At 42.2% G+C, this 23,737-nt stretch overlaps 1 protein-coding gene across 1 annotated transcript in view; it reads left to right on the top strand.

The window, feature by feature from the left end:
• Window positions 1-23,737, top strand: part of WDFY3 (WD repeat and FYVE domain containing 3) — a 5,086,165-nt gene that overhangs the window by 2,326,024 nt on the left and 2,736,404 nt on the right. The window contains exon 19 of the mRNA XM_044059488.1: window positions 13,704-13,922. Within this exon, the coding sequence (XP_043915423.1) occupies window positions 13,704-13,922 (219 nt within the window). The remainder of the gene's footprint in view (window positions 1-13,703; window positions 13,923-23,737) is intronic.

Here is a 23,737-nt window from a genome sequence, read left to right as displayed (position 1 = left end):
ATGCCAAGGACAGTCCTGATTGCAGCAGACTGGCCTCGCCAGCACTGGTACCCTCTTTTGCGCAGTCTGACAGTGCTACAACCATGACACCTGCCTCAGACCCCTTCCCTGCTGTCCCAGCAGGTGGGCCAGATACTGCACCCTCAGATTCAGACCCTGAAACTTGCAGCCTGTCTAATCACCTGAACTCACCTCTAGCAACCCTCAGTAAGCAGGTGCTGGATGTCATTCTTGAGGCAAGGAGGCCTAGTACTAGAAAATCCTATTCAGAAAAGTGGAAAAGATACTGTTCCTGGAGCCAGTCTCAAGGGATGAGCTCTATTGTGCCCAGCTTACCTTATATACTAGATTACTTAACAGAAATGCTCCACAGGACCTATCCTTGTCTTCAATTAAGATTCATGCCTCTGCCATCTCAGCTCATTATAATACTGAGCCACCCCTCCTCTCATCCTCTAGGTAAAACAGATGTTCTTCGTGTTTCACTGTTGCAGTCATTACATTTGGGTAATCTGCTGGCAGGTTGCTCTCAGTCGGCCTGAATTCCAAAGTCTTGAGTCCTGCATCGGTTGCTGTCTCTTCTTCCATGATGTCAGGGGTACAAAACATGCAGCCGACACCATTTTCTTTAGTCTTTCTTGCCGCGCGGTGCCCGAAGCAGAAGCATTTCACAAGTGCCAGTTGGCCGACTACTGAAATATTCGAGTTGAGTTTCAGAACCGAAGTCTTCATTAAAGCTAAGTACCCCATCCGGGAAACTTTTTCTTGCTTTTTACCGATGTCAGAAAAAGTTAATAATTGTATTACTTGTGGGAAGCAATACCTCATAAGGATTTCCATTTATACTGTATTCCTTGCCTAGGCATTAATCACAACGTGCCTGGCTGTCGGTTTTGTGCTAGATTTATCCAACGCACTATTAAGCGTCGGTATAGTTTTACATCAAAGTATTTTGGAAACAGATTTAACTACCCAGAAATGTCGGATAGCAATCCAACTACTGGAGTACATAAAAAATGCAAAGAAAAGGACAGAAAGGCAGTCGAGATCCAAAACCGATGACGAAGCTTCTCCTAAGCCAGTCGCCGGTTCACCGGTACTCAGTGAGGAGCTTTCGCAGTCCTGATACCCGCTACCTTCGAGTCGCAGGCCTCTACCGACACCCATGTGGAGTCAAGCATGCTGCAAAATACTCAAGGTATTGGACCCAACGGATGTATCTCCCTCAGATGGGTCCAGAGCCGCTGAGCAGGCACTGGCTTCTGAGGGTGTATTCAGACCTCAACATTTGTATATCAAACTGACGACAGCTGGAAGACCAAAGACAAAAGCAACTAAAACTAAAAAAACGACGCATGAGCCATGTGCACAGGCCTCTATGCCTAAAAAACATATGATCAAAATGGCTGAAGACCTTATTACCTTGATCAGGGGTACCCATCTCCCTCCAGATAAGAGGCCTAGGCAAGACACTGATTATGAATCTTCATATCAGGTTTCTATTTCTTCTGATTCCTCTTCTGATCAGGAATTATCTATTCCTCTCTATGAGGATTCTGATGCTGTGGAGTCTATTCCATCTGCATCTACACCTGAGGATTATTCATTTGGAGAAACCTTGCATACTTTCAGGGAGCATTTTCACTGGGAGAGTCAAGACTTCTCAGAATCAAAAAAGAGCCTCAGGGATTTCTTCCTCCACCCTCAACACAGGCCTTTAGCCATTCCCCCTATCTTAGACATTGTGGATGATGTGTTTTCGGAGTCAAGCTTGACCCCTGACTCCTTACCTCCGGCTCCCAGTAAGCCTGACAGATATTACAGGGTCCCTGACTCACATAAATTTTTATTTAGAAACCCTGCTGCGGATCCTGAAACTATTTCACAGGGTCCAAAGGGAGTTAAGGACTCAACAGCAAAAAAATCCTGCCCCCTCTAACAGAGATTCAAGGGCACTGGACAGATGGCGAAAAAAGGTTTCTACATCTGCAACCTTGGCAGTCAGGGACTTTAAACTGTCAGTTTCATATGGTTAAGTACCAACAACATGTTATGGGATTGCTGAAACAGAAAATGATGTTTTCAGAATGTGCAGAAAATAAAGAATTGCAGGAATTATTGCATGCAGCTGAACAAGTTGGAAAGCATACTTTGCAATGTGGTTTTGATTCCTTAAAGGCCTCCTGCAGGGCCGCAGTTACTAGATCTGTGATTAGGAGGCATGCCTGGTTAAAGGAACAAAATTTGCCTGATCATGTTAAAGCTAAATTGCTAGGTGCACCTTTACAGCATGATTCTCTGTTTGGTATTAAGGCAGAAAAGGTTTTAAAGAAAATGGAAGAAAAAGCTAAGTCTGTGCAAACTGTTAAAGGCTTCTTACAAGTGCAGCCACCAAGATTCAGTAGACACGGCCTGCCTTCAAGAAATTGGTCCTTTCCAGTGTCAGACAGAGCTCAAAGGGGCAAATCCAGACACCCTAAGAGTTCCAGATACCAGACGCAAGATTCATACAGGTCAAAGCAATGGGGCGCATCCACCTCCAAATCTGGAGGAGATAAATCGCAAACCTACAGAAAGCAATCCCAATGACTTCCCTCTGCCTACACCAAGCACCTATCTTTTGGCAGCACCCATAGGGGGAAAATTAGCACTTTATGCTCAAAATTGGCAGTTAATAACCCAGGACAAATGGGCACTAAACATCGTATCACAGGGATACAGATTCCATTTCCACACTGTGCCAATGGCAAATGGTTGGCCAGATCTGCCAAAAAATCAATGGGCAGAGGTACAGAAACAGGTTACGTCCCTCATGGATATGGGGGTCATTCAGACAGTACCAGAACAGGAAAAAGGACAAGGTTTTTGCTCAAGACTGTTCTTGGTACCCAGGAAGGACAAAGCCTGGTGGGCAATACTGGATTTATCGATTTTGAACACATACCTGGACATTCCAAAATTCAAAATGCTGACTTTGCAGCAGCTTCTGCCCATGCTGGACAAGAATGCTTGGTTGGTAACTTTAGATCTAGAAGAGGCATACCTGCATATCCCAATAAGACAATCGTGCAGAAGATACCTCAGATTCAAGGCTGGCTTAATGCATTACCAATTCTCTGCACTGCCCTTTGGCTGATCTACTAAGCCCAAGGTCTTTACAAAGTGCCTGGCACCAGTAATTGCATTTTGCAGGCAAAGAAAAATGCAAATATATCCTTACTTAGACGACTGTCTCATTCAAGCAGAGAACAAGGGCACTCTTCTTCGACACCTGGCATTTGTGAAAAGGCTTCTAACATGCCTAGGGTACACGATAAACGAAAATAAATCACAACTGATACCCTCTCAAAAGGTAACTTTCCTGGGTGCAAGCTTGAATACAACTGCCCAGATGGCTTATCTCATGCTAGACAAGCAAAGGCAACTGACTTACTTCAAACTGATGGCAACAAAAACCCAGTCTTCTGCAAGACAAATTCTGCAGGCTCTGGGCTTCATGGCATCCTGCATCCCACTGATTCCATATGCAAGACTGCATATGAGGAAACTTCAATGGTACCTAAAAAGTTTATGGAGTCACCATTCGCACAGTCTGGAAACAATGATTCCATTCTCTCATTCCCTGCCGGCAACAGGAGTTTCTTTGGTGAGCAATGGCATGTCACCAAAACTTGGTACGGCCCTTCACTCTATCCCCTGCCAGCCAAACCTTAACAACAGGTGCATCAGATTATGCCTGGGGGGCCCACATGGCAGGAAGATGCATTCAGGGCATATGGGCACCAAAACAAATGCATCTACATATCAACCAGAAAGAGATGCTAGCTGTTCAAAATGCCCTAACAGCCTTCAAGGACTTACTTCATCCAGGACAACTACTGATAAAGACAGACAGCACCACAGTCATGTGGTATATAAACAAGCAAGGGGGCACACACTCATACCCCCTTTGCAGATTAGCCATGGCACTGTGGGACACAGCTTTGACCTACCAAATACATTTTCAAGCTCAATTCCTGTCAGGAAAACAAAACACTCCGGCAGACGATTTAAGCAGAAACCTTATGGATCCACACGAGTGGAAACTAAATCCACAAGTCTTCAGCATGATAACAGAAAAATGGGGGAGCCCAGACATAGATCTATTTGCCTCCCCTCAAAATTATCATTTAAAAAGATTCCGCACAAGGACTTGCCACACATGCATGGAAAGTGGATGCCCTATCCTTCAGTTGGAAAAACCTATCAGTTTATGCCTTTCCTCCTTTGCCTCTTCTCCCCAAGGTCCTCCTAAAAGTCAGACAAGAGAAACCAAAGATGATACTAATTGCCCCTGACTGGCCCAGCCAATACTGGTACCCAGTCTTAAGGAACTTGTCTCATTATCCAGCTTGGACCTTGCTTCAAAGACCACAACTGCTGTCCCAGCAAAACAATCAGATCCTGCACAATCAACTACAGACTGTGAACCTGGCAGCATGGCTGATAATGTAGTCATACAAACAACACCTCTCAGTAAAGCTGTGATGGATGTCATTTTGGAAGCCAGAAGGCCTAGTACCAGAAAATCTTCTGCTGACAAATGGAAGAGATTCTGTGCTTGGAATCAAGCACAAGGAACTGATACAGCAGAACCAAATATTCCTCAGATATTGCAGTACTTAACTGAGATGCTTGACAAAGGCCTATCTTTCTCATCAATTAAAATCCTAGCCTCTGCCATTTCGGCTCTTTACAATACAGAGCCACCAATCTTTTCTCATCCTTTACTAAAGCAGTGTCTTAGAGGAGCCAAAAATGTAAGGCCTCCTAGAAGATCACCATTGCCTGCATGGGACCTCAGTTATGTGTTGGAAAAGCTCACCCTGCCTTCATTTGAACCAGTTGCTACCGCTGATATAAAGTTCTTATCATGGAAAACAGCTCTGCTGCTAGCAATTACTTCAGCAAGAATATTTTCAGAGCTACAGGCCCTCATGGCTGTAGAGCCTTTTATCATATTTTACCCAGACAAGGTTGCCTCTGAGGACAAATCCTACTTTTATGCCTATGGTGGTTTCCAGTGTGGCTCTTAACCAAACAATTCATCTGCCAACCTTTTATCCAAATCCGCAGAACAAGGAGGAGAATTCTGCATTCCTTGGGCGTACACAGATAGCTAAGATTCCACTTGAGCAGGACTAAAGCTATAAGAAAAACTGAGCAATTGCTAGTGACATATGCTGCAGGATCAGAAGGCAAGGCTATTTCAAAGCAGACAATTTCATAGTGGATAAGCCACTGCTTCCGTTTCTGCTATTTACACCATGGTAAACCTGTGCCCAAGGGCATTAGGTCTCATTCCACCAGAGCTGCAGCTACTTCAGCAGCCTTTCTCAGAAGAGTACCAACCAAATGTAGATGTTCGAGTGTATTCACTGTTGCAGTCCAGGTTACCCTCCCGCCATCCCCCTCTCATTCTGGAGTTTATCTTTCCTTCTCTATCTTCTACAACCTATGTGGTGTATTTGCTTGTAGATGAAGATAAAGTTTATATTGATGCATGTGTATATATATATATATATATATATATATATATATATATATATATATATATATATTTATTTTTTTGGCTACCTTTTTGGGGGCACCTGACATCGGGGGCAAGAAAAACAAAAGAAAATGGCGTTGGCTGCGTGTTTTTATACCCCTGACGTCATGGAAGAAGAGACAGCAACCGACGCAGGACCCAAGACTTTGGAATTCAGGCCGAATGAGGACAACCTGCCAGCGGATTACCCAAATGTAATGACTGCAACAGTGAATACACTCAAACATCTACATTTATGGTAATTGTACACAAGTGTGCTTTCTTTAGAGGGGCCAAAATTTTAAGACCCCCCCCAGGAGAGCTCCCACTCCAACCTGGGACCTTAACGTTGTATTGGAAAAACTTACACCACCACCCCCCCCTTGAACCAGCTGCTACACAGAGTTAAAATTCCTCTCGTGGAAAACAGCTTTGCTTCTAGCCATCACTTCAGCAAGAAGAGTGTTTGAACTGCAGGCCCTTATGGCAGTGGAACCCTTCATTATCTTCCATGCGGACAGGGTTTCCCTTGGGACTAACACATATTTTATGCCCAAGGTGGTGTCTTTTGTGGCTTTAAACCAGTCCCTTCATTTGCCTGCTTGTTTTCCCTAATCCTCAAAATAAAGGGGAAAGGATATTGCATTCTATAGGCGTGCACAGACAGTTTAGATTCTATTTGGACAGGACTAAGAAAATCTGACCAGCTGCTAGTCAGCTTTGCTTTAGGGGCAGAGGAGAAGGCCATTTCAAAGCAAACCACATCTAAATAGATAGCACACTGCATCCATTTTTGCTACAAGCACCATGGAAAATCTCCCCCACAGGTGATAAGAACACATTCCACTAGGGCTGCATCTACCTCTACTGCATTTCTCGGAGTAGTCCCTACCAGGGACATCCTGGAAGCTGCAACCTGGAGTTCTGTACACACTTTCACCAAGCATTACCACTTGCCTATCTTTTCTAAATCCAGAGCTGGATTTGCCACAGCAGTCTTACAGGGCCTGATTGCCACTCCTAATGCTTTTTAATCTACCTCCACCCATCCTTTGCTTTGGGAATCAACCCAAATGTGATGACTGCAACAGTGAAACACGAAGAACATAGTACAGTTGTGTAAATTTACCATAAATGTAGATGTTTGAGTGTATTTACTGTTGCAGTCCTGGTTACCCTCCCTCCAGCCCCCTGATTGTCTTTGCTTTCACCTATCCTTTTTGGTTTGGCATATCTAATACTATGTGTATTTGCTTTTTTTCTGGCATATAATTGCTTCCTATTTTGGGAGCACCTGACATCTGGGGCAAGAAAAACTGATGTAATGGCGTCGGCTGCATGTTTTATACCCCTGACGTTATGAAAGAAGCGACAGCATCCGACGCAGAAATCCCACGACTCTGGTATTCAGGCCGGCTGAGGGCTACTTGCAGGCAGATAATCCAAATGTGATGACTGCAACAGTGAATTCACACGAACATCTACATTTATGGTAAGTGTACACAACTGTACTTTCTCCACTCTGAGCTCTGGCCTCCACTGCACCACCACTAAAAAGATGTCCAGCTACACTTTCCTCCCCATGATGGGCACACCCATCCTTCCTGCCTATGCCATCAAACACCCAAGCCACTAGTTGAACTCTTAGCACTTGGGTTATAGTCAGAGCTTTATCCTTCTCTCTCCTGTGCAACTAACTTGAGTGAAGATTTTAAAATTAATACTTGTTATAGTCGTGATGTGCTGTTGCCAGTCTCCTCTCACAGGTTGCTATTTTTATGACTATTTTCTTTTTGAATTAACTTCTGAGAAGATGTATGGTATAGAGTAACATGAAAAAATAGGCTAAAGGAATATAGTTTAAGCCCAGCAGAAATTAATCCACTAAGAATTAGAGAAATTAAAGTCTTCTGCTCTTTTGAGGAAGGTACTGTTTCTCATGCAAGTCTCAAAACAGACACATGCATTTATTTTCTAAAGATATAATCTTAGTAGTGCATCCATCATTACCTACATTGGTGTCCTGTGACACCATGCAGGGTCTGGGGGCTTAGTGATGAATGAGCATAGTGCTTCACCAGTTCTTTATCAGCCTAGGCTCTCCATAGCTTAACCTGATTCAGCCTCTAAATTTATACATTCCTCCTTTGAGTGTTAGACCTTTGCCAGATAATATTTTAATAAGGTACAAGAAGCCGCATTAAAAAGCAGGGACGTAAGGCATTAATTTTTGTGAACCAATGCCAAGTCTGTAGATAGAATGCAGAGATTCAGATCTTTGAAGGGATCTGCAGAGGTTTGTGTGGAAAAACATCCTCCCTTGACACATCTAGTTGTGAAGATTAATAAATGGGGCAGATTTGTTATTCTTTTTTTTTTTTTTTTTTAGGGGAAAAATCTTGAATTTAGTCCTTGGGGTCAGTGTCAGTAGATGTTTTTCATCATCAGTTATATGGGTGAATTTTCAGATTCAGAGAAATTGAAGTTCCTAATGCAAATTGAGCACATTCTCTACTTTATTTTACTTAAAAGGATATTTTAAAAATCGATCATCAGCTCATGTGCTTTTTTCTGTCTCTAAAAAAGCTGACAGAGGATTATTATAGCACATGTACATGATCCATGTACTGTTTGTGTATCTGCATCTGAACAAGGTGAAAAAAGTGTGCCTCTGGCAAGTTTACCCATTTGCTAAGAATTTAGGGTTACTAGACACACACAGTAGAAAAATGTATACTTGTTCTAGTACATTAGCATGATGGATGAGTATCTGCAATGGGTCCTAATTATTTAATGCACAGCTATCTTATATGAGTTCTGTTTCAGCTGTATGAAAACTTTAGTCCATATACAGTAGTAATTTTAATAAAACAGAAACAAATGGGCTTCTTCATTACACAAGATAGGAATGCATGCACTGAAATGTGCATATGACACTGCTGATGAATCCAGGAGCTGACTTATCAAGGGTTGCAGTAAGAAGAGATTTACATGGCTTATAAATGTATCCTGTGATGTAGAAGTTCAGAAGCAGATTTGACAGGAGACTATTTCTTTGGTGAACTACCATATGATTATTGCGTCTCTTGAAAGAAAGCCAGTACCACATCTTCCTTTTAAAGAAATGTATGTATCCCATATCAGTAACAGAGGAGTTCTACTCCCATTGAGAAGCCTTTTTATGGGAAAAGGGTTTCTGTTCATTAAGGTTATGCAAAAGAAGCATATCAGAGTCAGAGACTTTAAGTGCAGCTTGTTCCACTAACACCCCATCAAGTACAATAGCTGGTAATACAGATGTTACCCTTAGAACAATGTGGTCAAGTCTTTTATTCCAGGTTATTCCTAATACCAGAAGAACACAAGACTTGAGGAACAGTTCTTCATGTAGCAAATCTAAACACATTTATAAATACAGAAGTCTTTCAGTTTTGTTTGTCGCTTCTCTGAAGACTGCTGTCTTTCATGTAATGGAGTACTTGTATAGCAGCATTGGACATAGACTCAGATCTTTATATTCCATTGAGATCTTGCAAAAAATATCTTCAGTTCTAACGAGCAAAGCAGCAGTTTCATTTTCAAGCTCTGGTATTTGTGCTTTCAACAGCCTAGATGTCATTTACCAAATGTTTGTGTTTGCACACCTGAAGATATAATGTATTACCATTTCCCAATTCTGAAAGAATGGTTGGCAGTGGCAAAATGTAGGGTTACCAGTGGAACTTGCCTTTTTAATTGTGGCAGTTGGTGTAGCTGTGAGCTGTAGTTCCTGTGGTATTGGGTTTGACTGGCTCAGCTGTCGTTTACCTACTGTGTGACTTTGAGTAACTGTCTTAATCAAGCATTGCATCAGGATCACCCTAGGAAGGGGACTGTGTATCCAGTGGGCCTACCTGGTTAACAAATAGCTTTTATTATTGTTGTTGTTATTATTATTATTATTAAGTCCAGTGTCTCTGGATTTTCCACAGAGCAGTTTTACTGTTTCAGTTAGTTCGGATAAGAGTAGATTGCAAAACATCCTCTGAGTTCCTCCGTATTCTTAGTCAATTTGGTTAACTAGTAACCAGATAATTGAACTTGTCCCTTTGGAATATTTTCTGGCATGACCTAACACCTACATACACGTGTGTGTATATGTATGTCAGATGGTTAAATACAGTAGTCTTTGAAAAGAAAGTAATTGAACACTAGTGATTGAAATTGGTCTCAAAAACAGGCAGCTTAAAAAAAATCCATCAAAGAAGGAAACCAAATAGTTCCCTTTTCCATTCAGAATTCCAGAACCCTACCACTGCATTCAGGCATGCTATCTCAATAGTGGTAGTACTATGGAAAGGATTTTTCTAAGGTAAGGTGTAGTCTGGGGTTATGGGTAGGGCTAGGGTTAGCAAGCATTTGTAACAATGGGTAGGGGTGATTGACATTTCAATATTTTAGGAATCCATATTGTAAGACGAGCCACCATGTTTTCTGGGAGACCAAATAGCCTAATACTGTTTTCTACAAATGATTTCCAAGACTTCTAATTTGCCTAACAAACTTTTATTTCAGTTACAAAAAAAAGTGTTCTCTCATCTCCTTTGTGTCTTCTATAAATCCAGAAAAAAAGCACTACTGTTGCGAGTCCACAAACCAGTTTATTCCAAATGTAAAACACAAGTAAAATTTAGCGCTTTCGTCAATGTCAATTGACTTCATCAGAATAACCCAATAAACATAAAAAAAGTATTTAAATAGTATAATGTTGGCAATGATTGGCTGTTACACCTCACACATTTAAAACTAGTTTTTAAAAAGACATTTACAGAATTTTCAAACAATACAGAAGTATGAATGCTGTAAAAACCAAAATCTCTTGCTTAGTTCAAGCAGTTTGCCACAAGAAAGCGTTACATTAATTTAAATTTGCAATACAAAAACAGATGTTCAAATACTTTTATGTTATTTGTATTACATAGTCGCATTTAAACCTGTGAAGGACATTTAAACATGTCCTGCCTTTTCTTTCAGAATAGGTAATATAGTCAAGTGGTCATTCAACCCTGGGGGGAAGTTTGCTGCTAATCTTAATTGCCATAAAAGTTCTTTCTTGTTCAGGACATTTTGCCAATCTCCACCCCTCACATCAATATTCACTACAGTCTAATATGGCAGATTTAAAGCCACTGTAATCCACACATTGGGTACTATGCTTATACAAAGCATTTGTTAACTTTTTATTCTTTATATCATTTAGATGTTCATATATTCTAGTTTTAAATAACCTTTCTGTCTTCTCAATGTAAAAAGATATACAGGAATTACACTTTGTAATGTATACCAGTTTACTTGAATAACAATTACCTCTTCTTGGGTAAACTGTGTTCTTATTCTTATTGTCCAAGGATATAGAATTGTCTTGCAATATGTAAGAACAGTAGGCACACCTACCACAGGGTCTGCTGCCATTTAACTTAAAATGTTCACCTTGATTTTTATTTTTGTTTTTATTTTCCAGAATTACTTTTAAATTAGGGCCAATCTTAGTTGTAAATATAGGCTTCTCACCTAAAAGTTGAAAGATTTCAGTGTTAGTTTTAAAGATGCTCCAGTTTTTATAAAGTGTTTCCTTCACTAGTGATTGAAATTTGCCTTCTCAAAAACATGCAGCTTAAAAAAAAATCCATCAAAGAAAGAAACCAAATAGTTCCCTTTTCCATTCAGAATACCAGAACCCTGCCACTGCATTCAGGCATGCTGTCTCAGTAGTGGTAGTATTATGGAAAGGATTTTTCTAAGGTAAGGTGTAGTCTGGGGTTATGGGTAGGCCTAGGGTTAGCAAGCATTAGTAACAATGGGTAGGGGTGATTGACGTTTCAGTACTTTGGGAATCCATATTGTAAGACGAGCCACCATGTTTTCTGGGAGACCAAAGATCCTAATACTGTTTTCTTCAAATGATTTCCAAGACTTCTAATTTGCCTAACAAACTTTTATTTCAGTTACAAAAAAAAGTGTTATCTCGTTTCCTTTGTGTCTTCTGTCAACATCATTTAAGGTACTTTCTGCATTTTTTCTCTTCTTACCATGTTGTAAAGATGCCTTAAGTAGTTCTGTTTGCTGAGTAAATCTTCTTCTTTCGGCTTTTCCCGGTTAGGGGTCGCCACAGTGGAACTCAGGTCTGCTAATGATTGGCAGTAGATTTTTTACGGGTGTCGAGGTGCCAGCTCGACGCCCAACCTTCAACAAAGGCACGCCCATTCTGCGCATGCCTTTCGAATGCCACTCGACCGCATGGAGGACATGCAGACTCCCCACAGAAGGTACTCCAGCTGAGAATCGAACAGGAGAACCTCTTGCTGTGAGGCAACAACGCTACCACTGCGTCACCGCGGCTTCTGTTTGCTGGTTAAATATTCTTCTTTATTGTCAGTCTTATGAAGATTGACAATTACTTGTTGCATACCCTTTAGAGAAAAATGTATAAATGCCAGACAGTAATGATGCAGGAAAGATTTTATTGTTAGTTACGGAAAATAAAGAAATAAGTATGCATTTTTAAGCTCCCAGTCAGATGATCAAAAGTCACTCTTGATGAAAGTTGATATTAAAGAACCAAACTTTTGCTCCTAATTACTGCTGTTCACTTGTAGCCATCTCCTCTATAAGGCCATTGAGTATTAAATACTGATAGCATAGATTCAGATGAGCAAGGCTGTACAAGGAGCATAAGAATGGTGCCACTGGTTAGTGGAGGAACACTAAATGTGAAAGGTCTAACTTAGTTTGAAGTGATATAAGGAGGATAAAGTTGAGCATATTAGAATGAGATTGTAAGTATTAATGTGGAAGGGCTAACTTAGTTTGAAGTGATATAAGAAGGATGAAGTTGAGCATATTAGAATGAGGTTGTAAGTAATAATGTGGAAGATCACTGTCCAGCATATTTTGTTGACTGTGACATTTTTGATTTTATTTATTTATTTGCATTTGTTGCCGGGATAGTCCACTGGGCCAAGGTGAGCCATTTTCAGTGGAGGCCCGGGGAAAAAAGCTCCAGAAACACATTTTAAGTATAGGTATTACACAGTTCATGCAGTAAATCATGTTACAAACATTTACATATATTATAAGGCTACATTAGAATGAACAGAATGTTACAAATCCAGTACAGTATTAAACAGTGGAGAATACATTGTCAGCGCATTCCGAAGAACAGATAGTTCAAATATTAAAATCTACAGATGTGCAGCAAGTAGGGAGGGTGGTTTAATTGCTAAGGTGTTTGCCTTACAAACACAAGGTGCAGGGTTTGAGTCTCACAAGGGATAATTGGCTAGGCTTAAAATGGCTCTGAATGGCAGTTAGCTTAGTACTAAACTATAAACTATGAAGTACAAAATTCAACTTCAGCAACATACAGTAGAGAGGTAATAGTATATACTGAAAATATTCAGTAGTTTACAAACAACAATAGTCATTGGAGAGATAGATCTAGGTCTTTTTAACAACAACTAATGCTTAAAATGCAGTAGATGCAGATGCTGGTAAGAAGAATAATATGCCCAGGGTGGGCAGTGAAGGTATGGTAGAAGGGTAGCTGTAAGAAAAAATAGGAACACAGCCTGAGGATAGATAGTCCGTTGGAGTAGTTAAGTAGATGTGTCTTCTGTATACAGCCAGAGGAGGTAAGTGGGGGTGGTCAGGTTTTATGACCTGCAGCCTTGGTGCAGTGGCACTGCTATAGTGAGGAAAGATGTTGTTTTAGGGGATTTTTGATTAGTGGGGTACTGCTGATAGACCTTATTGTTGAGAGTATTCCATAGTTTAGCAATGGAGAAGGAGTAGCGCTATTCTCCTGCAGTATGGGTAGGTTTCACTACATTTAGGAGCAGTTGGTTATTGGATCGGAGAGATCTGTTAGAATGATATTTAGTGAGTAGGGAACACAGACAGGCAGTTAGATGGCTTGTAAATAAATTTGTGTGCAGTAGTTAGTTGAATTAGTGCTAGATAATGTGGGAATGTGATGCACAGTTGAACCTTATATTCTCTGTTAGGAACAGTGTCTTTGTGGTCTATTTTAAGTAAGTTTGTATAGTAAAGTGAATAAATAAATCAAACTGCAATTGCATTGTGTTTCTCTCTTTAGGTGAGAGGCTGTTTCCCCCTCCATCAGGATTAACATACTCCACCTGGTTTTGCATTGAACGTTTCAGCTCACCACCTAATAATCATCCTGTCCGACTTCTTACTGTTGTCCGTCGAGCAAGCTCCTCTGAGCAGCATTATGTTTGCCTCGCAATAGTTCTGTCTTCAAAGGACAAGTCTCTCACAGTGTCAACTAAGGAAGAGTTGCTGCAGGATTATGGTAAGTGTGAAGTCAAATTTTTATACTGATTTACTTAAATGTGACTATCGTTTGAAGGTTAAAGATTTAAAATATTAAGTGATCAGTATGTACAAGGACACAAAGTTAGATGGTGTGTAAAATGCTATGGGGTTCTATCTTGACTCACCTTTTTGTTCATGTTATACATATTGCCACTTGGGGAATGTTATTGTGGGTAGAAGTATAAAGCTTATGCTGATGATATTCAGCTATACCTGTATTTGTGTAGGGAACCACTGCCCAGCTTTGCTGCTATTGTCAACTGAGTGGGTGAAGTCAAAGATTTGTTAAGGCTTAAATGCTTCAAGGTCAGATCAGTGAATATGAAGGCCATGCTTTTCATGGCATCTTTCATCCTTCATTTCATCATTCATTTTCATTTTCACTTTCTTTCCTCTTTGATAACCTGTGAGGCAGCAGGTTAGAGTTTGTCATGAGTCTGAGATATGAGTGTGGTTCTTGCTGATAGGCTTATTCTGAAGGAATTAGATGTTGGCTGTCATAGGTTCATAGGTTTATACAAGGCTAACAACTACCAGTGTCTTTACAGGACTAGCCGTGCAACCCAACCCAATTTTGTCACAGAGTTCCTTGGACGCTTATATATTGGGTTATTTTAGTAAAGACGTAGCTAAGGGGTATGTGGGAGGTATGTTGTTTGGATGTCTTACTTTCTTCTGAAGAACATAGCACAGATCAAACATTTGGTACCTTTTTTGAACTTGGCAGTGGTGATTCCTTCTTTGGCTATATCTCATGCTTGGATTACTGTAGTGACCGCTACCATGACATTTGGGAATGTGACTTAGGACATCTTTATCAGGGACTGAATTCCACGCTCTGACTTCTGTATCCTCATGCTGCAGCCACTGTAACAAGAACTGTACTGGCTACTTGTTGCAACCAGATTTGTATTTAAAAGTAGTTTAAACTAGCCTCCACAAACTACCTACACCCCCCATTTACCTGTTCTCTGCTTTCTCCTTTGTCCTTCCTTCTACCCTCACTATACACTGATACTAATTTCTGTGCACTTAATTATAAAATGACTAATCTGAACTATATCCAACCTGCTACAGTAAAATGCAGCTATCTTCACGTTTCCAAAACCTAAATACCTCATGTCCTGTATATAGACTTAGTTTATTCTGTGCATTTATCTCTAACTGCATTTATTTCCACTACTTGTGTGTAAAATTTCTCTCTGATTCATATTTTATAAACTTTGAATTCGTATCTCATAACATATTGATTTTTTTTTTTATTCTTAAGTTTAATCCAAATGTTAATTTGTATTGCAACTACTTTGAATTTTAACACTGTGTATTTTATTCTGTGGAGCTTTTCTCCCTGAGTCTCCACTGAAAAGGTCACTAGCTCAGTCAAGACTTTCCCAGTGAACAAATGTCAAATAAAATCATGACCTTCACGTAACTTGCCCTTCAGAGTCTGGATCCTGTCTACTTTAAGAGACTATAGAAGCCCTGTTCATAGGTAGGTGCTAGGCTCTCGGCTCAAGGGTATAAGTGAGCCTAGCCAACAAGGTTCCCTGGCTTATGCCACCCAAGAAAGTTATCTGTGTTCAACAAACTAGGCTTTGAAAGATCTGGTTGGGTTCTGTGTCATCAACTGCCACCTCTGATTAAGGCAGCTGTCCAAATTTTAGAAGCTTCTGCTTAAAATCTCACAATATATTTACCACTTTTGAATTTTTTAACTATTTTATTGTATTTTTGGTTTTTATTTGCCTTACTCCCTGCAGATTTATAGATTTTTACCTCTGGTTGTGTTGTGTATATTTTTTCTTTATTTGTACAATGCCTTGGTTTAGGCTGTAAATACTTTTAGTATAAATAAATGAGAATGAGGCATATCCTTCCTTATCACTGTTGCAGTATTCTTAATGTAAGGAATCTCTCGCCAAGGATAGCCCATCATCTGGCCAGTATACCAAACCCTTTAGTATCTACAGGCACTTTACGTCACATGTATGATCCCCGTGCAAGGTGTAGGGCATGAAGGTGATGTACAGACGTACACACTTCAGAAATGCCGCCAGTCCAAATGCCATCATTGAACGCTGATCTGAATGCCTTTCTTCTGTGGTAGTTACCGAGCCATTTTTCAGATTAGTGCCCCGTTGGGGTTCTTCCTTATCTTTCTCTTTTATTTTTTAGTGTTGATGGTTTCATGTCCTCCAGAAAGGGAAAATGTCAGTGTGGGTAGTCACAACAAATGTCTCTTCTGTCTGGGTGCTTCTCACGACCAAGCGCAGTGATGTTCTTCCTGTTTCACTGTTGCAGTCATTACATTTGGGTTATCTGCTAGTAGGTAGCCCTCAGTCAGCCTAATTAACAAAGTCTTGGGTCCTGCATCGGTTGCTGTGTCTTCTTCCATGACGTCAGGTTGTCAGAGGTATAAAACATGCAGCCGACATCATTACATCAGTCTTTCTTGCCGTGCAGTGCCCGAAGCAGAAGCAGTTCACAAGTGCCAGTTGGCCGACTCCTGAAATTTTCGTTTTCGAGTTTCAGAACGAAAGTCTTCAACTAAAAGCCAAGTACCCTGTTAGGGAAACTTTTCCTTGCTCTAAACCGATGTCAGTAAAAGTAAATAATTGGATTTCTTGTGGAAAGCAAATACCTCATAAAGATTTTCATTCGTACTGTATTCCTTGCCTAGGCCCCGATCACAACGTACCTCGCTGTCGGTTTTGTGCCTTATTTAAACAATGAACTATCCGTTGTCGGTATATGTGTGCTTCTAAATTTTTTGGTGCTCAGTTCAATTATCCTGATATGGCTTCGGTAAGCCATCCGACTACCGACATGCCACAGAAACGCAAAGATAAAGACAGAGACAGGCCACCCAATTCGCCGGCACTCAGTGAGGCGCTTTCTCAGCCCCTGATACCCACTACTTCAGATTCGCAGGCCTCTATTGAGACCCATTTGGAGTCCGGTATGCCACGAGATGCTTCAACTGTGGAACCTGCAGATGTCTCTACCTTGGATGGGTCCGGAGCTGCTGTGCAGGCACCGGCTTCTGAGGATGTATTCAGGCTTACTGACTTGCATATTAAACCGGTGCCATCTTCTTCTTCAAGGCCTAAAACTCAAACCATGCCTAGAAAACTGACGCCCAGACCGCATGGTCAGGCCTCAATGCCTAAAGAACAAATGATAAGAATGACTGAAGACCTTATTACTTTATAGGTTCATAGGTTCATACTAAGCTATCTGCCCTAGGGCATTTATAAGCCTAGCCAGAGTGTGTTTGGCTTTCGCCACCCATTTTAAATTAATTTTGCTATGCCCTTTTTCGAGGTAAGTATACTGTGCCTCTGTCTAACAGTGACACAGAAGTGATACCCGGGGTAAACGTACGATCTCCCATCCACTCATCAAGATTCCTCTTGAAGAGAGTCAATGAGGGACTCTGCCTAACCTGGACTGGGATTTTATTCCAGAGTGAAGGGAGCCTCTGGGTTATGAATCTTTCCCTCCAGCATGTCCTATTTATTTCAGTGCTGAGGTTCAAGTCTCTAGCGTGAGCTCGATGGGATTTGGATTTTCTGAGGTGCAGAATGTCCATTAATTCCGGGTTGGACATGGCTTTATACGTCAGGCACAGATCGCCTCTGAGCAGGCGGTATGCCACTGAGTAGAGCTGGAGTTTCTTTAACCGGGCAGCATATGGCATCTGTTTGAGCCCTTTGATCCTCTTGGTGAGGTACTTTTGGGGTCTTTCCAGTTGCTGCAGGTGTCTGGTAAGGTACATCCCAAAGGGGCATTGTACTCAATTATGGGCCTGATGAGGGATGAGTAAAGAGGCACGATGACCTTCCTGATCTAGATGTGAATCCCTTCATGATTAGGTGGGCTATATGAAATGTTTTCTAACCACTTTGGCCACGTGGTTGTCAAATGAGAGATTGCTATCAACTTGGGTCCCCAGGTCCCTAATTACTTCTTCTGTACTTAATGGATTACCACCTATGTGGTAATTTGTGGGCACTTTGTTTTTGCCAAAGGGGATGACTATACACTTTTTGGCGTTTAGCTTGAGGCCATGGCTCTGGCACCAGTTGTCTGTTTCTATGAGGCCCTTTTGGAGGATGCTTGTGTCGGCTGGAGAGTCGATTATGGCACCCAGTTTGCAGTCATCTGCGAACTTGGTCAGCCACAGTCCTTCCGTGTTGGCCTGTACCTCCGAGAAATATATTCCGAACAAGAGAGGTCCCAGGACTGAGCCTTGTGGGGATGCCATTTGTAACTGGTTGGTTCCCTGTTGGGGAAACTTTTCCTTGCTCTAAACCGATGTCAGTAAAAGTAAATAATCATTTCTTGTGGAAAGCAAATACCTCATAAAGATTTTCATTCGTACTGTATTCCTTGCCTAGGCCCCGATCACAACGTACCTCGCTGTCGGTTTTGTGCCTTATTTAAACAATGAACTATCCGTTGTCGGTATATGTGTGCTTCTAAATTTTTTGGTGCTCGGTTCAATTATCCTGATATGGCTTCGGTAAGCCATCCGACTACCGACATGCCACAGAAACGCAAAGATAAAGACAGAGACAGGCCACCCAATTCGCCGGCACTCAGTGAGGCGCTTTCTCAGCCCCTGATACCCACTACTTCAGATTCACAGGCCTCTTTTGAGACCCATTTGGAGTCCGGTATGCCACGAGATGCTTCAACTGTGGAACCTGCAGATGTCTCTACCTTGGATGGGTCCGGAGCTGCTGTGCAGGCACCGGCTTCTGAGGATGTATTCAGGCTTACTGACTTGCATATTAAACCGGTGCCATCTTCTTCTTCAAGGCCTAAAACTCAAACCATGCCTAGAAAACTGACGCCCAGACCGCATGGTCAGGCCTCAATGCCTAAAGAACTAATGATAAGAATGACTGAAGACCTTATTACTTTATAGGTTCATAGGTTCATACTAAGCTATCTGCCCTAGGGCATTTATAAGCCTAGCCAGAGTGTGTTTGGCTTTCGCCACCCATTTTAAATTAATTTTGCTATGCCCTTTTCGAGTAAGTATACTGTGCCTCTGTCTAACAGTGACACAGAAGTGATACCGGTAAACGTCGATCTCCCATCCACTCATCAAGATTCCTCTTGAAGAGAGTCAATGAGGGACTCTGCCTAACCTGGACTGGGATTTTATTCCAGAGTGAAGGGAGCCTCTGGTTATGAATCTTTCCTCCAGCATGTCCTATTTATTTCAGTGCTGAGGTTCAAGTCTCTCGAGCGCGTAGCTCGATGGGATTTGGATTTTCTGAGGTGCAGAATGTCCATTAATTCCGGGTTGGACATGGCTTTATACGTCAGGCACAGATCGCCTCTGAGCAGGCGGTATGCCACTGAGTAGAGCTGGAGTTTCTTTAACCGGGCAGCATATGGCATCTGTTTGAGCCCTTTGATCCTCTTGGTGAGGTACTTTTGGGGTCTTTCCAGTTGCTGCAGGTGTCTGGTAAGGTACATCCCAAAAGGGGCATTGTACTCAATTATGGGCCTGATGAGTAAAGAGGCACGATGACCTTCCCTGATCTAGATGTGAATCCCTTCATGATTAGGTGGGCTATATGAAATGTTTTTCTAACCACTTTGGCCACGTGGTTGTCAAATGAGAGATTGCTATCAACTTGGGTCCCCAGGTCCCTAATTACTTCTTCTGTACTTAATGGATTACCACCTATGTGGTAATTTGTGGGCACTTTGTTTTTGCCAAAGGGGATGACTATACACTTTTTGGTGTTTAGCTTGAGGCCATGGCTCTGGCACCAGTTGTCTGTTTCTATGAGGCCCTTTTGGAGGATGCTTGTGTCGGCTGGAGAGTCGATTATGGCACCCAGTTTGCAGTCATCTGCGAACTTGGTCAGCCACAGTCCTTCCGTGTTGGCCTGTACCTCCGAGAAATATATACCGAACAAGAGAGGTCCCAGGACTGAGCCTTGTGGGATGCCATTTGTAACTGGTTTGGAGCCTGACATGGCTCCAGCAATTCTAACCATGTGGGTTCTGTCCCTGAGCCAGTTTGCAACCCATCTAGTGACATAGGGGTTTATATTTAAGCTGGTGAGCTTATCTATAATGCCCGAGTGGGGTATTGTATCAAAGGCTTTTGCGAGGTCCAGGTAGGCTGTGTGGACCACCTTCCCCTAGTCATTGGCCTTGGTGACTGTTTCAAAGAAATCAGTCAGGTTTAAGAGGCAGGATCTGCCCTTAACAAAGCCGAACTGGGTAGGATCCAGTGTCTGTAGTTCCCCAATATCTTTATTTATGAGGTCCATGATGATCCTTTCCATAGCTTTGCAGACCAAGCTAGTCAGGCTTATGGGGCGATAGTTTCCAGGATCCATTGAGGCACCACCTTTGTGGAGAGGGACCACTGTTGCTGTAAGCCACTCTTTGGGTACATATCCTGTAGTAAGGCTGAGATTGAACAGTAGTTTTATGTTTGGGTTTAGCTCTTCTTGGAGTTCATGTAGGACGCAGCCCGGGACACCGTCTGGTCCCATTGATGCTGTGTTTTTTGCTTTGGAGAGGGCAGCTCTTACCTGAGCATCTGAGATGTCAGGGGGGCAGCACTCTGCTGGGATAGATATTTGCCCTTTTGGTGGTGGAGGGGAGAAGTTTGCGCTGAACTTGGCAGCTAGGATGTTGGCAATGTCTGTGGGTTTGGTGTATTTTTTGTCATTTTGGACTAATTCTGAGCATATCTGGGAATTCCTACCTAGGTTCCTAACATAACTAAAGAAAGCCTTGTGATTATCCTTGGTGTCCTGTGCAATTTTTCTCTCGAAGCTGGCCTTAGATGATTTTATGAGAGCCCGTAGTTTTTTGCTAATACTGATCAGAGATGCCTTCCCTTTTTGGGATTTTGCTCTATCATGTAGTAGCTTTCTCCTTCTATTGTATAGTTTGTTTATGGCTGGGGTCCACCAGACAGGACGTCTGCCTTTGGAGGATTCGGTCTTGGTTTTATTTGGGATTGCATGATCCATGCATTCCTGAAGGTGTTCATAGAATGCATTTATAAAGGATTCTGCGGTCTGGGCCGTATTTTCCACAGGCCCGGGGACTTTGAAGGATTCCACCTCGGTTTTGAGGAGTGTGAAATTTGCTTTAGAGAAGTTTTTCACTGTGGTTTTCAGGGCAGGGTGTGGAGTCGGGATGTGAATATCCAGTGAGATTAGTTTATGGTCTGATCTTACCAGTGAGGGATACACTTCTGGTCTGGAGTATAGAGTCCCCATGTTGGTGATGATCAGGTCCAGTATGTTTTCCCCTTTTGTGGGAGTGGTAACAAGTTGTTCCATAGCATTTGAGTTTATAAATTCTAGGAACCTTTGGGCTAGGGTGTTGGAGCTAGAGTAATGCTTCCAGTCTATGTTTGGGTAGTTGAAGTCGCCCAATATAATGGTGTTTGGAGAGATCTTCATATTTTCCAGTGTTCTCAGGCAGGCCGAGTGGGGTTCCTGGGTTTGGGAGGGTGGTCTGTAGCAGGCTATAAACTGGAAGGCAGTTTTACCCGCTGTTAGTTGCACATGGATAGTCTCTGATACTTCGTGCTGTGCCACCAACCTGGAGGTGTGGGTATCTTTTACGAATATTGATACTCCCCCTCCTTTTGTGGTTCGGTCCAAGTGTTGGGGCCGAAAAGCATGGTATGAGGTATAACCTGGTAGTACTGGGGTGCTCTCGGGAGCCTTGAACCAGGTTTCTGTTACTGCACAGATATTGATGTTCTCCATGCTAAGGAGAGTTTCGAGTGCGTGCATCTTGAGGTTTAGACTTCTGGCGTTGAGTAGCATTACTCTTAGTTTCTTATCCCTTGTGATACCTATGGAGGTGGGTTTGTCTTTTGAGCTTTGCCTAAAAAAGGCACTATGGGGGTAGCAAGAGCCTTTGCCAATATCCGAAAGCCCAGGGGTGACAGGTGCAAGCTGTCCCTAGCAAAGCATCGTGACTTGTCGAGCATGTCATCCCAGGCTGACAGGCATTGGATCCACTTTGAATGACACCAATACTTAAGCCAGTTGTTGAAATTGATCATCTTGTCTTCATATTGTGGCATCATTCTTGGTGAGGGTAAGATGCTACTCAAGGTCAGTGTCATACCGGCCTGGGCAACATGCTCAGAGAGCTCCTCTATGTCTCTTTTCATGTAGTCTAGGGAGGTACATCTCAGGTCATTCACACCAGCATGGACAATGACTGAGTCATATTTGTACTTGCTTTGGAGTGATCTGAGTGCTTGTGTTATGTGGCGGATCCTAGCGCCCGACAGGCAGCTCACCGTGACCTTCTCCTTGTTCAGCCTGGTGAGCGGGATGTCAGTGTGCCTGACAATAGAGTCACCTATTACAAGTGTATCAGGTGTGTTGTTTAGCCTTAAGGGCTGTGACTGTTCGGCACACTGGCTTTGTGAGCTATGTGCTGCACGTGTTTTGTTTTGGGGTAGCGGTTGCTTGGGTGTCTGCTTTGGAGGTCTCTGCTGCTTAGGCAGATTTTTATTTAGAGCCTCCGAGTATGTTTTTGTGTGTTTATGTGTTTGGTTTGCTGTCATGGTAGGTCTATGTGAGACTGGAATTGTACTGAGTGTGGTTTCCTTCTCCTCCTGACTGGTTTCGCCAGTACTGAGTTGAGAGAGTTTAGCCTCCAGTATGGCTATATGGTTGCATCTCTCACATGTGTTGGAATTTGTTGGGAGGAGGAGAGGGTTGTCTGTGTACATGAGGCAGTTGTAACATTGCCTCAAGATTCCCAGATTCACCAGCTGGACCGGAGAGGAGATTGACAACTGACCTTTGGACATGCTAGAATAGTATTGGGAATTCCTTTATAATTGAAAAAAAAGGGCCAGTGGGGAACGAGGTACTCAAGGGGAGTTTGTGAGGGTGTAGTCCTTTTAATATTTTAGTGCTGACTTATATAATTGCTTTAGTGAGCAAGTGCCAGGTAACTTAAATGCAGAAATGACAAATAGTAACTTTCTTTCAAGTGAAACAAGTACAGTAAGCAATGCAGATATCACTAGGGATCCACAGAAGCGCTGAAAAGCCGCGTTTTAGGTGGAATTAGCGTTTCAGGGAAATAAGCAAACAAACAACAAGCATACAAATAAAGCTAGATTCAGCAGGCCTGGATCTAGTCTATGCTACAGCAAACAAGGTGTACCAATTTCAGTAAGAAACAGTTCAGATATGCAGGCACTATAAGCCTTTAGCCAGAAATTCCCAGCTCAGAAGGGCAGAGTCCAGCCTCTCTTCCCACAAGAGTGCAGACCACGAACCTTCTTAATGTAAAATAACTGGCCTGAAACCCAAGTGCTTAAACCAGAACTAATACACTTTTAGAATAACAGACACTGAGCCCTCAATCAGCAGTTCACAACTTAGAAGGATGTAAGCTACCTGTCCTGCCACCACAGTGCAGGCCACAAACCTTCCTAATGTAAAACAACTGGTCTGAAGCCCAAGTGCTTAATCCAAAAGACTTAGAATGATAGCTACACTTTAATCATGCTACTACCAAGCAGTAATAGATACAGTTGAATACTTTAAAGAATGCCTAGATTAGTGCTCAAGTTATACAAACAAAGCTAGATTCAGCAGGCCTGGATCTAGTCTGTGCTACAGCAAACAAGGTGTACCAATTTCAGTAAGAAGCAGTTCAAATATGCAGGCGCACCATAAGCCTTTAACCAGAAATTCCCAGCTCAGAAGGGCAGAGTCCAGCCTCTCCTCCCACAAGAGTGCAGACCACGAATCCTTTTAA

This window comes from Protopterus annectens, chromosome 17.part0 (genome assembly GCF_019279795.1).
Source record: "Protopterus annectens isolate FY-2018-M chromosome 17.part0, PAN1.0, whole genome shotgun sequence".
NCBI lineage: Eukaryota > Metazoa > Chordata > Ceratodontiformes > Protopteridae > Protopterus > Protopterus annectens.
The sequence above is the reverse complement of the archived record's forward strand: the minus strand, read 5'-3'. Positions and strand labels throughout refer to the sequence as shown.